The sequence below is a fragment of the Falco peregrinus genome, chromosome Z, assembly GCF_023634155.1.
Source record: "Falco peregrinus isolate bFalPer1 chromosome Z, bFalPer1.pri, whole genome shotgun sequence".
Taxonomy (NCBI): Eukaryota; Metazoa; Chordata; class Aves; order Falconiformes; family Falconidae; genus Falco; species Falco peregrinus.
This window is the reverse complement of record NC_073739.1, coordinates 41923123-41936875: the sequence shown is the minus strand read 5'-3', so window position 1 is coordinate 41936875 and position 13753 is coordinate 41923123. Positions and strand designations below refer to the sequence as shown.

At 39.8% G+C, this 13753-nt stretch overlaps 1 protein-coding gene across 2 annotated transcripts in view; it reads left to right on the top strand.

The window, feature by feature from the left end:
* The window catches only part of NTRK2 (neurotrophic receptor tyrosine kinase 2), a 210982-nt gene that overhangs the window by 45388 nt on the left and 151841 nt on the right, over positions 1 to 13753 (top strand). Inside the window, exons 7-10 of one of the 2 annotated variants that reach the window (XM_055791269.1) lie at positions 1479 to 1611; positions 3167 to 3466; positions 8481 to 8513; positions 13562 to 13662. In XM_055791269.1, coding sequence (XP_055647244.1) covers positions 1479 to 1611; positions 3167 to 3466; positions 8481 to 8513; positions 13562 to 13662 — 567 coding nt within the window. The remainder of the gene's footprint in view (positions 1 to 1478; positions 1612 to 3166; positions 3467 to 8480; positions 8514 to 13561; positions 13663 to 13753) is intronic. The other variant, XM_055791270.1, reaches the window with a different exon arrangement.

The window sequence follows — 13753 nt, the reverse complement described above, 5'->3', positions numbered from 1 at the left end:
CCATATCTCAGTTTCTGCCTCCCTTTTCTTCACCTCTTATGCTGCTTTTGCCTGTTTTCTCTCTTTCCTGTTTTACAAAGAGAGATGTTGACAAAAGTTAAAACTAAATTCTAGTCCTGCAAAACTAACTGTATGTTCCCATTTTTTATGCTGCTGTAGAATCTGATTGATGTTGGTTAGATTTTTCTGGCTCTAGATTTCAGCCCTGACCTCGTGACTGAGACCCACTGGTTTCAGTCCAGCTTTGAGCACCGCTCACCTCTGAGTTGCACATAGAGAAATGTGTAATGGGTTTTTGCTTCTCCACTCATCTTCCCTAGTGTCACACTGAAATCAGTGGCATTTAACTTAAGTGGAGTTAAGGTGTCATCTTGAAGTTCAAAATTCTAGTAGCTCATGACTGTATGCAGGAGTGTTCCCATGTGTCCCTGTTGACTGCCATAGAAAGCCACTGTGGTTTTACAGTTGCAGTGTGTTGTTTGTGTTCTGTGAAGCACTGAAGTGTATGTGTACACTAAGAAAAGTACCTCAAAAGTAGTTTTTAAAAATGATCCCAATTATTGTCTATTTTCTGAATGTGTTTTGGTTCCTTTCCTATTTAATAAAAGTCTTACATTTTATGAAAAATTCAAGTATGGAAATAGTAATTATCTGGAGATCATATGAAGGGCCTGATTTAAGAAAACCATAGTCTTTAACAACTAGCTTTATTTGCTTTATTCAGTGTTTCATAGCTGCATATTCAATACGGTATTTAAGGCTGTAAATAGGCACTGATCTTTCTAAGGGTCATAAGAATCAAGATTTTAAAGAATTCTAATTCTAACCTTAATTAGACGGTGCTTAAACACGTAAAATAGTACTTGGGCAGTAGTTTAGGTAGCGCAAGGTACGTAATTTCTTGTGGAAAGTTTCATGAGAAGAAGTTTTCAAAAGGAGTTTAGCCAAGAAGGAAGGAGAAGGCATGTTGTCAAGGTAGAGTAGAGCTCAGAAAGCAGCAGTGGAAGTGATGTCAAGGGTAAGTTTAAAGGAAAGAGGCAAAAGGAGGAGTAAAGCAAGGTTTGAACAGAATATAGGAGTGAAGAGAAAGTTCAAGGGAAGCAGAGACAGACCACAGAAATCAACTATGAAGTTGAAGAGAGAGATGAGCAAGGGTATGGGCAGAGAGAAGGACATTTGTGTAGAGGGGAAGAAGTGTTTAAAAAAAGGTAGAAACTGAAGGAGAAAGGACAGAAAAATGGTTGAGTGTAGTGTTTGTAGCAGGACTTTTGGAGCTTTGAATCCACTGCCACTGTGGTTGTGTAGGTGTTTTGTGTCTGTTTGGATAAAACACTTAGGTCTTTGATTAATCATGGACTGATACAGCTAGAAGGAAGAGAAAAAGAAAAATGCCATTTAGCTGCGGACAATGATTTCCTCCCTCTCCCTGGTTTTTAATGATGTCGTTGACACATATATGTTTTTCTGATTGCTTGTAGAGTGACACAAGTAAGAACCCAGCTTCACTAACCATAAAGAACGTTTCGTCCATGGACAGTGGACTGTGGATTTCCTGTGTAGCAGAGAACATTGTGGGAGAGGACCAAGCCTCTGCTGAGCTCACGGTATTCTGTACGTACGCAGGCTTCCATACAGTTCCCGAGGCCAAACTGCATTGGCAGCGACTGTTTTGGGTATAAATATTTTTGGGGCATGCAGGCTGTTGAAACAAACCCCATCAAGGCATGTGAACTATCTGCTGCAGTTAATGCTGGGAGTAGCCCAACCAGCAGTTGTATTTATCTTTCTCAGCCCTGTGTTCCGCAAAAAAAATGTATTTCTAAATGCTTTATCTTCCTGTTAGAAAAATCTGTTAGTAAAGGTTTGAAACCCAAAATACTCAATGGCACTGTCAGCGTGGGAAGGTTTGTAATGGTGTGCGTGTACCTACATACTCTCTTAGGAATTGAAAAGTGTGAACGCATCAAAAAGCTCATAGAATGAATTGTAAGAGACTGCAAATGTTTAAGATTTTATTATCTGAAGCAGCAACTGCTTTCTTCAAAAAATAAAAATAACACACTTGCAACATTCATACTGCCAGATGTAAATTTATTTGTCATAGCTTTGAATAATATACATATTTGTTAGGGCCAAGGAAGGGGGAAGGGACATATAAGTGTAGAAGCACTGGCTTCTTAGATCTGAGCTCCAGCCTGAATTCATTTTATGTGAACTAGACAGCATGTTTTCACAAGTTGCAATCCTCGGTTTAATTGAAGATGGGAATGGAACGCTTTGTAGATGGCAAACTTTGTTCAGCATGTGCTCATGACAGAGTAAACTGGAAGAATCACTGTAGATGCAGGATTGTAGGTTGAAATTGGTTGTGTAATAGCTATGGGAAGGAACATAAACTAGAAATGTTTGAACAGTCTAAATGAGATTCTGAGCTTGGCACTGTTATGAGTGATAAAAGGGAGTATAACTAGATGAAATTGGATGTAGTTAGGAATAAATATCAAGGAAAATTTCCCAATAGTGAAATAATGGGCAAGGTGCTGGAGTAATCTCCTGAGGGAAACAGAACAAGTCTGTAAACTTGAGGCATTTAGCAGGTTTGAAAAAAGAATGAGAAAATGTATAGCAGAAAATCATCTTTCCCTTACAGAAGAATCCAGGGAATTAAGTCATCTGTTCTGGCTTTGATTCGGTAAAGAAAATAATCTGCAAGTTTGGATTCCTAGCTGAATATATTTCCAGTACTACTTACTTTTGGCCAAGTTTTAAATATTTTCAATACTGTCTTGATCCCTCAGCACTCCTCTGCACCATTTTTTCAGCAGATGAAAGCTAAAATTCTCTCTCTTCCTTCTCAGTGATCCAGTAACTGAATTTCCCACACCTTACAGAGTTTAAGTGATCTAACAGGTGTTCAGTCTTTGGAACTAGTTTGTTTTGTTTCTTTCTAAAGAACCTCTTCATTTTAGTTGTGAGTGTAGTACCTTAAGCAGAACAGGTGGGTTCCTGTGTGAGTGTCCTCCTAATAGGTATAATTCCTACAAATAACATACTTTTGTACTGATGAATGAAAAATACTTCCCTGATAACTTTGGGCTGAGGTAGGGAAGGGAGGAAAGACATGCTCAGAATATTCTGATGTTCTTCACTCTTTTTTCCAATATAGTTGCACCAAATATCACTTTTATTGAATCTCCAACCCCGGACCACCACTGGTGTATTCCATTCACTGTGAAAGGGAACCCTAAGCCCACATTGCAGTGGTTCTATGAAGGGGCTATACTGAATGAGTCTGAATACATCTGTACTAAAATACATGTTATCAATCAAAGTGAATACCACGGCTGCCTTCAGCTGGACAATCCTACCCACCTGAATAATGGTGCTTATACCTTACTGGCTAAGAATGAGTATGGAGAGGATGAAAAACGGGTTGATGCTCATTTCATGTCAGTGCCTGGAGATGGTGAGTATAATTTTTTATTTTTCTTTTTATGTTAGCAATTGCAAATTGATGAGACTGTGGAGAAAGTGCCTGGCCAGTTTAAGTATTTTGGAGGAAGCTTTTTATACGCCCTTTTTTTCTCTCTGAATGAATGTCTTCAGGATTAGTTGTAAAATATTTTTGTTGAGCATTTTCTTCTCTCTAAATCCTCCCTTTGATTAACCATCCTCAGTGCCAGCTAAGGCTAGTAAAAGGTTGCTCTTTCTGAAGTGTTTTCTCAAGCCTCAGTTCTGATCATGGAAAGCACTGAGTGCCAATTTAGCCACTCTATAGGTCTTCTGCATGTATATGAATGCAACTAGGTGACGTATCCAAGGTCACAGCGGATGCCTGTGTAGCATTTAGTGCCTTACTGCAAAACCGATAGTGCGGTCCAGTGAGTTGACGATAATATGCTGTTTAGGACACCAGAGGGAGCTGGAGAGAAAGCAAGTCATCCGGAGGCAGGATGGACGGACACTGTCTCAGGTCCTCACAGGAATTCCGAAGTCCAATTCTCCCGTTTTGGTGGAGGTTGGGCACCTACATGTCTAGGAATATCCGTGCTCAAGATGGTTGCTGTTAAATATATGCATCTTCAGTTGCTCTAAAGGCTCCACCTCAGCCCTCCTAAATGCTGTGTGAGCAGGCTAAAGGTGGACATAGACTAACTCATTTAACTGCAGGGATCACTGTGATTGATGTTCACTGTGGTTTGATCTTTTCCCACATCTACAAAACCGTATGTGAAGTGACTGCAGAGTAAGAAGGCATACATGTAAGCATATTGCTGCACATGGAATAAACTCTGAGTGGACCTTGCAAGCTGGAGTGGAAATAAAGGCATGGTCGTGCATAAATAACTACATAGTCATATCTGAAAAAAATGAGCGTATGTGTACCTTTGGCTTTTTAGCCATAGGATATAAATAGCCACCTTCTTTCTTTAAACAACAATGTGCAGTGCTAGCTGTAATCTGCTAAAGTTCTTGGATTCCTGTGAAGCTCTTTTTGCCGAGGATGACTTGATTATTTGAGGCTACACTGCAGCAAACACTTTTCGGGCAGAAAAAAAAAAAGTGAATATTTAAATTCTCTCTCCTACATTGAAGGCTACAGACAGTAAAGAATATGGTCTGTATTTAATGTTTTTCCCTATCAGCTCAGTTTGCAGTAGGGAGAGAGATGGCAAGCCTTTTGCTTTCCCACCCTTAGAAGGAGAAGGTGCAATGCTGATACAGCCAGGCTTTATTTACTCCTGCTGTCCTTAGTGGTCCTCTCCTATTTTTTCTCTGAAGTTCTTCCTTAAATAGACTCATTACAGAAGCACACCATGGTTTCAGCTACTGGTATCCTCTAATACTGCATTATAACGGTTCAGTAAAACAGTTCACCTTATAGATGTTCTGTGTACAATGGAGGTTCTTTTACGCCCTGATTATTTAATATGAACCTGGCTTCTTTTTTTTAACAGAGTAACAGTTCCTCTAACACATTTATCATCTTTTGTCTTTGATCCAAATCCCTTTTACTATTCTGTTTTACCTTTGTGCTTCTCCCTGTACACTGAAAATTTCCCAATTGTGGCCTTCTAAATCAGTAAATAGAACTGTAGGTATTCTCCAGATGAGAAAGACGGCATTACTTATTTGTTCCATCCTCTTTATACACACAAGGAATGTAAGTCTCCCAAGATAATCTGTGCTATGTTCTTTAAGCTTTTCCCAAGCTCTGTGATAGATTAAGCGTCACAAAAAGAGTATAGAGGAAATTGGACTATGTATAGGCAGGATGTAAGTGCATTAGAAAACAGTGCATGCTTAGTGGTAGCACCAAACCAGTCTTAAAAATTAACAACAGGGAAAATTGCTTATCTACTTAGCCTTCTCAATATTGTTTTAATTTTTTCCTATAAGAATCATGACACTGAGCTTTACATGACGACGTTGTCTCCTCCACTGAAGCTGTCATAAAAGCAAATGTTAACTAGAATCCTGTGTGCATTGTATTACGATTTTTGTTTTAAATTATTACTATTTAAAGCACTGTCAGGCTTTTTCAAACCCTTAAAAGGCTTTTTCAGTGCTGTCGTTACTGTGTAGTTTCTTCTTTTGGCCCACATATTGTACAATGAAGCATAAAGATTAAGGCCCACGCCCTGGTATTATATTAATTTCCATGCCTTCATGACTGAATTAAATACCAGCCCTGATGTTTTCTGGGGTGGGGTATACTCACTGAGCTTTAAACTGATTCTCTCGTTATTGGATCACTTACGGGCAAATGCTCTGAGGGTAAAAACAAAAGAAAATTAAAAAAGGAACACCTCACCTATAATTCATATGTCTATCTAAATTAAATACAACTAAGTCTGAAGCATGTTCTGTCATCAACAGTGTTATACTTCAATTTCAAAGTTTCATCAAATATGATGAAGACATGATTTGTGCTAAGATGCTCTCAACTTCGAGCATGCTACTTGCAGAACATATTTCACTGGTCCGAGGATGTGGGCGTAAAGGAGAGGAAAACATGTACCACAATGTGATTTGGATTGAGTTAATGATAACAAAGTCAATGTTGTAAATTAAGACTTTGTTTTAAATGGGAGGGCCTGGAAGAATAGATTTCATGTTCTATTAGCTAGATTTTAAACTAGCTTTAATTTGCTAAAATTCTTGGATTCCTGTGAACCTCTTCTTGCTGAGGCTGACTTCATCATTTAAGACTACACTGCAGCAAACAGTAAGCAAGAAATGTTCGTGTTTAATTCTGGAGGCTGTTCTCATAGTTGATCCAAAACAGCTAATGAACATAGGAGAGATTTTTACCAATAATGAGTATTTTTAATTAAGTTTATTCATCTACCAGCTCTCTACTCTAAAATTGAGCTGAAGGAATCCAAGTCAAAAAGTACCTAGTCAAAGTAAAAGAATATATTAAATATGCCTTAGAAATAGCGTCTTGCTTGTGTGGCATAACAACATGGGGCTGTTTTGCAGAGGTATGGTTTTGGACTGAGTCTTTTGCTGCTGCTTTATTTTGAAAATGTCAACTTTATAAAGAAAGAAGCAAGCAAACCAAGTGTAGTTGATATAGTTTATAAAGATGATTGAATAGGATAAGTCTCTTACTAGTTTATTTATGCAACAACCTGTTCTAACAGGGACCAAAACAACAGTGCTGTTCTGTGTTTGCCCTAAAACCAATTGTGTGTAAATGTGCAAAATGACTATGAAGTTTAATGTTAAAATAGCTTCAACTGATGCTTTGATGATCACGTAGATATGCTTTCATGTAGGGAATACTTAAACAGAAATTTGGGTTTTGTCCAGCATCTTGATTTTCACAACTTTATTTGAAGTGAAGTATTTAATTATATAAAAGGTATTTAAATGAAGTGGATGACTTCCTAGTTTATATCCCTGGCAGGAGTTAGGGTTTAAACTAATCTGATTACTGTCCCAATTCCAGTAAATAGTAATGAAAATATTGCCATTGAACTCAGGAATAAAGGCCTGGGAATCTTTTTGTTGTGGTTACCCCCCCACCCCCCTTCAGATTACAGAGGGTAAATTAGAAATACTGTCTTTCAGCAGATGGATGTTTTATGCTGGAAAAACTGAATCTGAACTTTCATGGACAGAAAACCCTTATCAGAAGTTACTTAAGGACAGATAGTACAAGCTTTCTTCACTTGTTATTTATTTCTGCAGATTGACATACAGTTCTCATGGGATCCATTAACCTATATCTCTGGATATTAGAATATATTTAAATGCAATTTAAAATAAACCAAGTTATCTGCTGCCATTCTGCAAATAGGTTGCAACTCTGTTTAGTATTTTCAGCACAGATTCTCACACTGTTGACATAAACACAAACAATGGTGTTCTGGTCATACTTCACAGTGGCTTTATACCAATCAGTGTAATGCCACTGCTGTGGATTTACTGTGAAGTACTATAAACAGAATTATGCTTTTTCAAGTTTGATTAATCTTTAGTGATTTTAATTATCTCTTATTTCCAAACTAACAAATAGAAAGAGTGAAAATATGGAAGAGATGATTAGGAGCCTACTACATAGGCTATGCTATAAATACTTTATAGACCAAAATGAACAGTTATCTTCAAATAAAACACAGGTATCTGTCAAAGTGTGAATAGTCTAATAGTACGCTAATTTCAGTGGGCGTTGTGTGCATTATACTCACATATGTGTTCAGCCTTACATATGTGCAATAATTAGAAAAAGCTGCAAATTGGAACTAGTAAAATATAAAAAAAATGTAGACTAGACAGGTATCCATTTGCTTGTGTAAAAGCTGCCTTTCAAAACATCTGACTTTTGGTAAGAGTTCTGTCTGTATCAGCTGTGCAGCTGGCTTCTTGGAAGAATCCTTTCACAAAGCAAATGAAATGCTGCTGCTTAGGTCATCACTAGCTCTAGCCCTTAACTTGCCAGCTCACAGCTAAACTGTTTTGCTCTTACAGTGATTTAATAGCAAAATTTTTGACCAGGTAAAAGTCAGTGGTTGTTAATGCGTACTGAAGTCTGCTTCTGCTTGCATTCTACACAGGGAGAATTTTGCCCTTGATTTTTCAACAGGAATAGTTATTGTACTTATTCCAGATACGCATTGACAATGGAAAGTAGAATTTTGCCCAGTTGGGAAATATGCCTGCCTTTGCAGTTGCTGTTTCACGTGAAACTGCCCTGTGCAGTTGCTGTTTCACGTGAAACAAAATATTAACTTTTGGTATAGCTCTAAAATGGTTGTAAATGTAATCTGGTAAACAGGTACTGCTATATATTGAAGTTGCTTTGCATTTCTTTAGGTAGTAATCATTACTATTGCAAATAACATGTCAACTCTTAGAACAATTCCTAAAGAAACTCTTATTCTTTCAACATTTGCAATCTATTTACAAAGCTTTTTCTTTTTTTTTTTTTTTTTCTTTTTTTTTTTTCTTTCTCTTTTCTCCATGTACAGGTAGTGGCCCAATTGTGGATCCAGATGTTTATGGTATATATTTGATTTCCTTTTTCTTTTCATTTAATGATAGAAATGAAGGAAAAGAAACCATTAAAAGGTTGAATGTCAGGCTCAGTTAAATTGAAATGGCACATATTATAACACAGTTCAAAAAGGTACTTTGTATTTTTGATTCTTTTCCTGCCTTATGTTATTTAAGATACATGAGGGCAATATGATGTTTTACTTATTCTGCTGCTTTTGATTCACATTAGGTGAAGCATAAATCCACTGCTGCGAATGGTTGCAGTTGATCCTGTAGGATGACAGCTGTCTGATGTAGCTTACAGGCATGAGATTTTGTGACTCTTTCGGAGGCATTTCTTGGAGAAAAAAAGAGTTCATTATTTCTGCTTATATAACAACTTCTTTTTTTTTTTTTTTTCCCGGGCTGATTCCATACTTCTTTTACCTCCAAAAAGGTACCCCTAATCCCACTTAAAAATGAGGTTGCCACAAGTAAGTTTTCCTGTAGGCAATTTGTTTTGCTCTGTCCATGCGTTTGTACCTTCCCTTAATCTCCCTTGCACAGGCAGACCATTAACTCAGTTATATCTGAGTGTGTGCCGGAAGATTTGATGACACAAATCTTTTTTAATTTTTAGTTTTAGATGACACTAGTTTTTTAGTTAGACAAAACATCTTGGTCTGTACCTAGTGAAAACCAGCATGCACTAGAATGGTAGCTGTACAATGAAAAGCAGCTGGCTAGTTTTACACAATACTTCTGGTCAATAGGAAAGTCCATCCTAACCAACACACCTAAACACCCTTTAGCTTCCAGAATAAACTGGATCTGGCTTGGAGTACTTTTTATTCTTATGAAATGGCCCATGACTCAAGTTTTCTTTAGCTAATTTAGATGTTATTGCTTTGATTCCATTCTATGCCATTAAACTTCAGCAAATGTGCAATTTAAGCATCAATTTGGCTTTAAGTGCTTAGAAATACTGAAGGGTAGCTTCTTGTCCCTTTTCTTGCCGGTTTTTGGTGGCGGGGTGGTGGTGGGGTTTGAGGGCCTGAAAGGTGGGGATGGTTTGCACAATTTCTTACATGTGTTATATAAGCTGTATGCATGAAGTGTTTTATTCTGAGCTGTTTATCAAGGTCCTGATGCCTGTTTATGGCTTTAACGATGTGAGTGCTGCGCTTCAATTGACTGGGGTAGCTTTCTGCTGACGTTCGCTTTGAGCTGTGCTAGACGATCCCAGCCGGCAAGACCTAGTCCTGATGAAAGGAGCCTTCCTTTTTATTCCTGCTTTTTCTTTCTGCTGTTTGAAACTGCTGTCTTTGATCTTTGCTTCAGTGATTCAGTGCTTGCTTTGAGAAACACTTCATAGTCCAGAGTGTTTCCCTAATTATTCCAAATTCACGAGTCCAGCTAGTAAGGTGAATAAATGAGGCCAGCTGGAGAGTCTAGGAACTGCTACACTGCTTTAGAGAGCCCCTGCCTGCATGGCCGACAGCGGGGCCCTGAGATGAGCTCCCCCCAGAGACTGAGCAGTTTCCCTGACTTTTTCTCAGACTGCTCTATCTCTATGCTAACCTCTTTACCCACAACTTAGGTTATGTTGGAAGGAGGATTTAGAGCACCACCCCTCCCAGAGTCTTACCTTTAAAATGCTTTTTTCAGAGACCTGTGCTGATCGTGTAGCAAGTGTGCCTCATGTAAAGGGTCGAGGGAGCAGCAGAGGATTTGATCCTGCAGGGCAGTGGGACTTGCTGTGTCGGTCTGTTGACTATGGGTGAAGTCAGTGGGAGCTGTAAGGTGCTTCCCTGCAAGTGTCAGGGTGCTGCAGGGCTGGGGGTCCCCATGGGGGCCCATCAGGGCAGGGCCTGGCAGCCAGGCCTCTCCCACCGCCCAGCCAGGTGCGGGGCAGCTGGGGGGCCCATGGACAGACACAGCCCCAGGCACTGAGCTGCCCTGGGGCCAAGGCCAGGCCACAAGCCCGCGGGTGGGCCTGGCTCAGCAGGGGCCATAGCCGGGCAGGGCCAGGCTGTGAGGAGACTGAGGCGGAGGTGATGGAGGGCAGGGGACCCTGACCTCAAGTACCCCTCTGTGCAGAGCAAAGCCCTTCATAGCTGGGTTTGCTGACCTTCTGTCTGGTGCTCCGTGTGAGCTGATTTCCAAGTGTTTTTCCATTGTGTTGAGCGTACAGTGGGAAACAGAAGAATGGGTGAGGTTGCAGCAGGCTGTGTGGTGCTGTGTTTGCTGTGGGGAGTCCTGGCTGCACGGGGCACTGCCTGCTGTGAGTGCGGAGCAGTTGCTGGTGCCTCCAGCTCACCTCTGAAGCATCTCTTGGAAAAGGCACAGAGGGGACACTGTCCTGGCCCCATCTGGGAAGTAACTGAGAGAAATAAAGCGACTCACCCAGGGCTGAGCAGGAAATCAAATGCAAAGCCAGCTTCTTCAGCTCTGAGTTAATGTCTTTGTGCCATGCTGCTTCTTCTGATGTGGTTGTGAACACAAGAGAGACAGCATGCCCCACATCAGCCAGCTGCTCAGAGGACTGTGCAGTCATCCCCAGGTGCTGGTGTGACTGTGCTGTCATCTCTATCCCAGCTGCCACGCACCTTGTTTGTGAAATGGCTTCAAAATACTGCCCAGCCTCAGCTGAGATGGTCTAGTCACCAGTGGCTGCGCGAGAGCCTGTGCGTGGCAGCAGAGAACCTGGCCCTGAAGCGATACAAATCCCACGTTGCCTGAGTCAAGAGGCATGACCCTGTCTGTATCAGAGGGCTCGGTGTCTATGTCGGATTTCATAGTGAAATGAACAAGAATCTGTTTAAGTCAGAATCACCCAGTTTTGGCTGGAGAGCTATTGCGTGTGTTTTCCTTGCCTGGCTCACCCATGTCAAGAGGCTTTGATGATCTGGCACTAGTTCAAATGCAAGCGCTTCATGGTTACGCAGTGGCGAATTGCAATGCAATACCAGCGTACCGACATGGCCTACTTTAGCTCTTGCCCATTTTAATATAAAAGTGCATTCAGAGGATTCACAGACCAGACCTGAAACACTGCATAGTTCTCGTGAGTTCTTGAGGGTGTGATTTCCAGTAGCTTAGTACATACATGAGCATAAACAGAACTGCAAATAGCATCGGCTTTTGCCCATCACTGTTTATGGGTAAAATTAAGAGAAAAAAGTTTCCCTCTTCAAAGTTTATATTACAGAGCCAGAGCAGTGAAAGCTCTAAAATATTTGTTTTATATATTAGTCTTACAAAGCTACAATAAATATAGAGTTGATCAAAGTATCTCTGTGAAGATACTCCCAGCTAATTGTAAAAGAAGCCCAGTCTTGTGGGCTGAGATACTTGTTATAAAGTGGGCTCTGCCTGCAAATGAATGAAGCAGAAGTCTCCTCCATTGCTGTGGCAAAGCATGTAGTCATGGTGGCAGATGGTCTGCGCAGCACCTTGTCAAGTGTCCAGGCTGCTTGTGCAGGTGAGCCATTCAGGCAGAGTTTGTGCTGCGTGGGGTAAGGAGTGCTGTTCATTTGCCTCTTGCTACTGTTCAAACCTTGCTGCATTGGAAGCTGTACACGTAGAGATGCAGTGCTGAGTCAAAGAATTCAAATGGTAAAAAGACCAGGAAATTAAATTTTGTTTCTCAAAAAAACTCTGTATACTTAATACTTATTTTGGCTTGAAAGAGCCCTGTCCTTTGGCATGCATGGTGCAGAGCCAAAATAGACATGAGCTGATAAGACAACCTGACTGTACTGACTGTAGCCAGAAGTAGCTGCATAACTTCATATAACAAAAAATCTGCAGCTTGCTGAGTGCTTTGCAGAAAGCAGATGTGCTTGTGCATGCATGAAGATCAAAAGCCCAGTGCAACTTGTTACTACTATTGCCAGCTGAGCTCTCCAAACTGGCCTTGGGAGCTAGAGGAGACAAACTCTACTGAGGTGCAGGCCCTCCTTCCCCTTGCTGAGCAGGAGCTCTGTGGTCAGAGGAGTTCCTGCCTCTGTAGTTGGTGAAAGCTATGCCTCTGTGCTCTTCTTTTGCAGTTAAAATTTCACCTGTAGGCTTATGGCACTGATTTTGAAAGAAACATGTAAAGAAATGTGCAATTAATTGCAAATTTAAATTACAATGCTGGGGTGCATTTTGTAATAGATATAGTTATTGCCCTTGTTTGTTTCTTTCTTTGCACACATTACAGTTGTAAAAGCGAAATGTTATGTGTATTCCCAGATGTAACCATCAAATATATGCATTTTAAAATTTTATTTTGATACACATTTCTCTTAAGTTCATGTGTATACTATTTAATTCTTTTTATCTAATTTGAATAGTTTGTACAAGAAATCATGAACTGTAAATATATGTTCAATTTTTAAAAAATATATATATAATTAAGCCAGGTTCATTTTTTATGGAATAGCTTTCTTGCAGACCTGTCAGTGGAATTATTTTGATAAACCAAATTAATAAAATATCTTCATAACATCTCAGACGCATAATATTTTAAAGGTTTACTTGTATAACACTTTATGATGCTAAACTGTAACCTTTGTGCACACAACAGTATTTTTTTTAAATGAGGTAAAAAAGCTATTTCACATTTGATAGTAATAAAACCAGCTCAGACCTCATCTGCCAAGTTCTTCTCAGCTAAACAAAAGTCCCCAAGCTAATTTCTGAGGCTGAGGCTGAATACAAGGCTGGAAGAGTTCAGTGTAGAGGGCAGTCTTTCGTTTTTCATAGGAAGTAAGAACTGCATAAAAATAACTTTATGGATGGAGTTTTTATTTATCTCTACTTTTTCCAGTAGAGATACACATTATGGTGTAGATCACTTCTCCTTTCAAGTTTGTCAATCACAACACATTTGTTCAATTATCTGCCACAGGGATCCACCCCCAAAATGTTCCAGCTACATTAGTAATTACATGTTGTTTCCAAAGAGCTCAGAATCCTGAGAGTTATTAGCGGCCTTACCATCTCACAGAGCAGGAATAATAAAGACAATCCTTTCCCCTCTTAAGGTTATGAAATCGTAAAAGCAACCTTTTTTTCCTTTCCTAAGAGTATGAAACCACGCCTAATGATCTTGGAGACACCACAAATAACAGTAATCAAATCACTTCTACAGATGTTTCCAACAAAGAGAATGAAGATAGCATCACTGTAAGTATATACATTGTTTCCTGATCTGTAATCTCCATGGACTTTCCGGCTATAGGGCTTCCAAAACTGTGGAGATTGTAATAGGACTCTG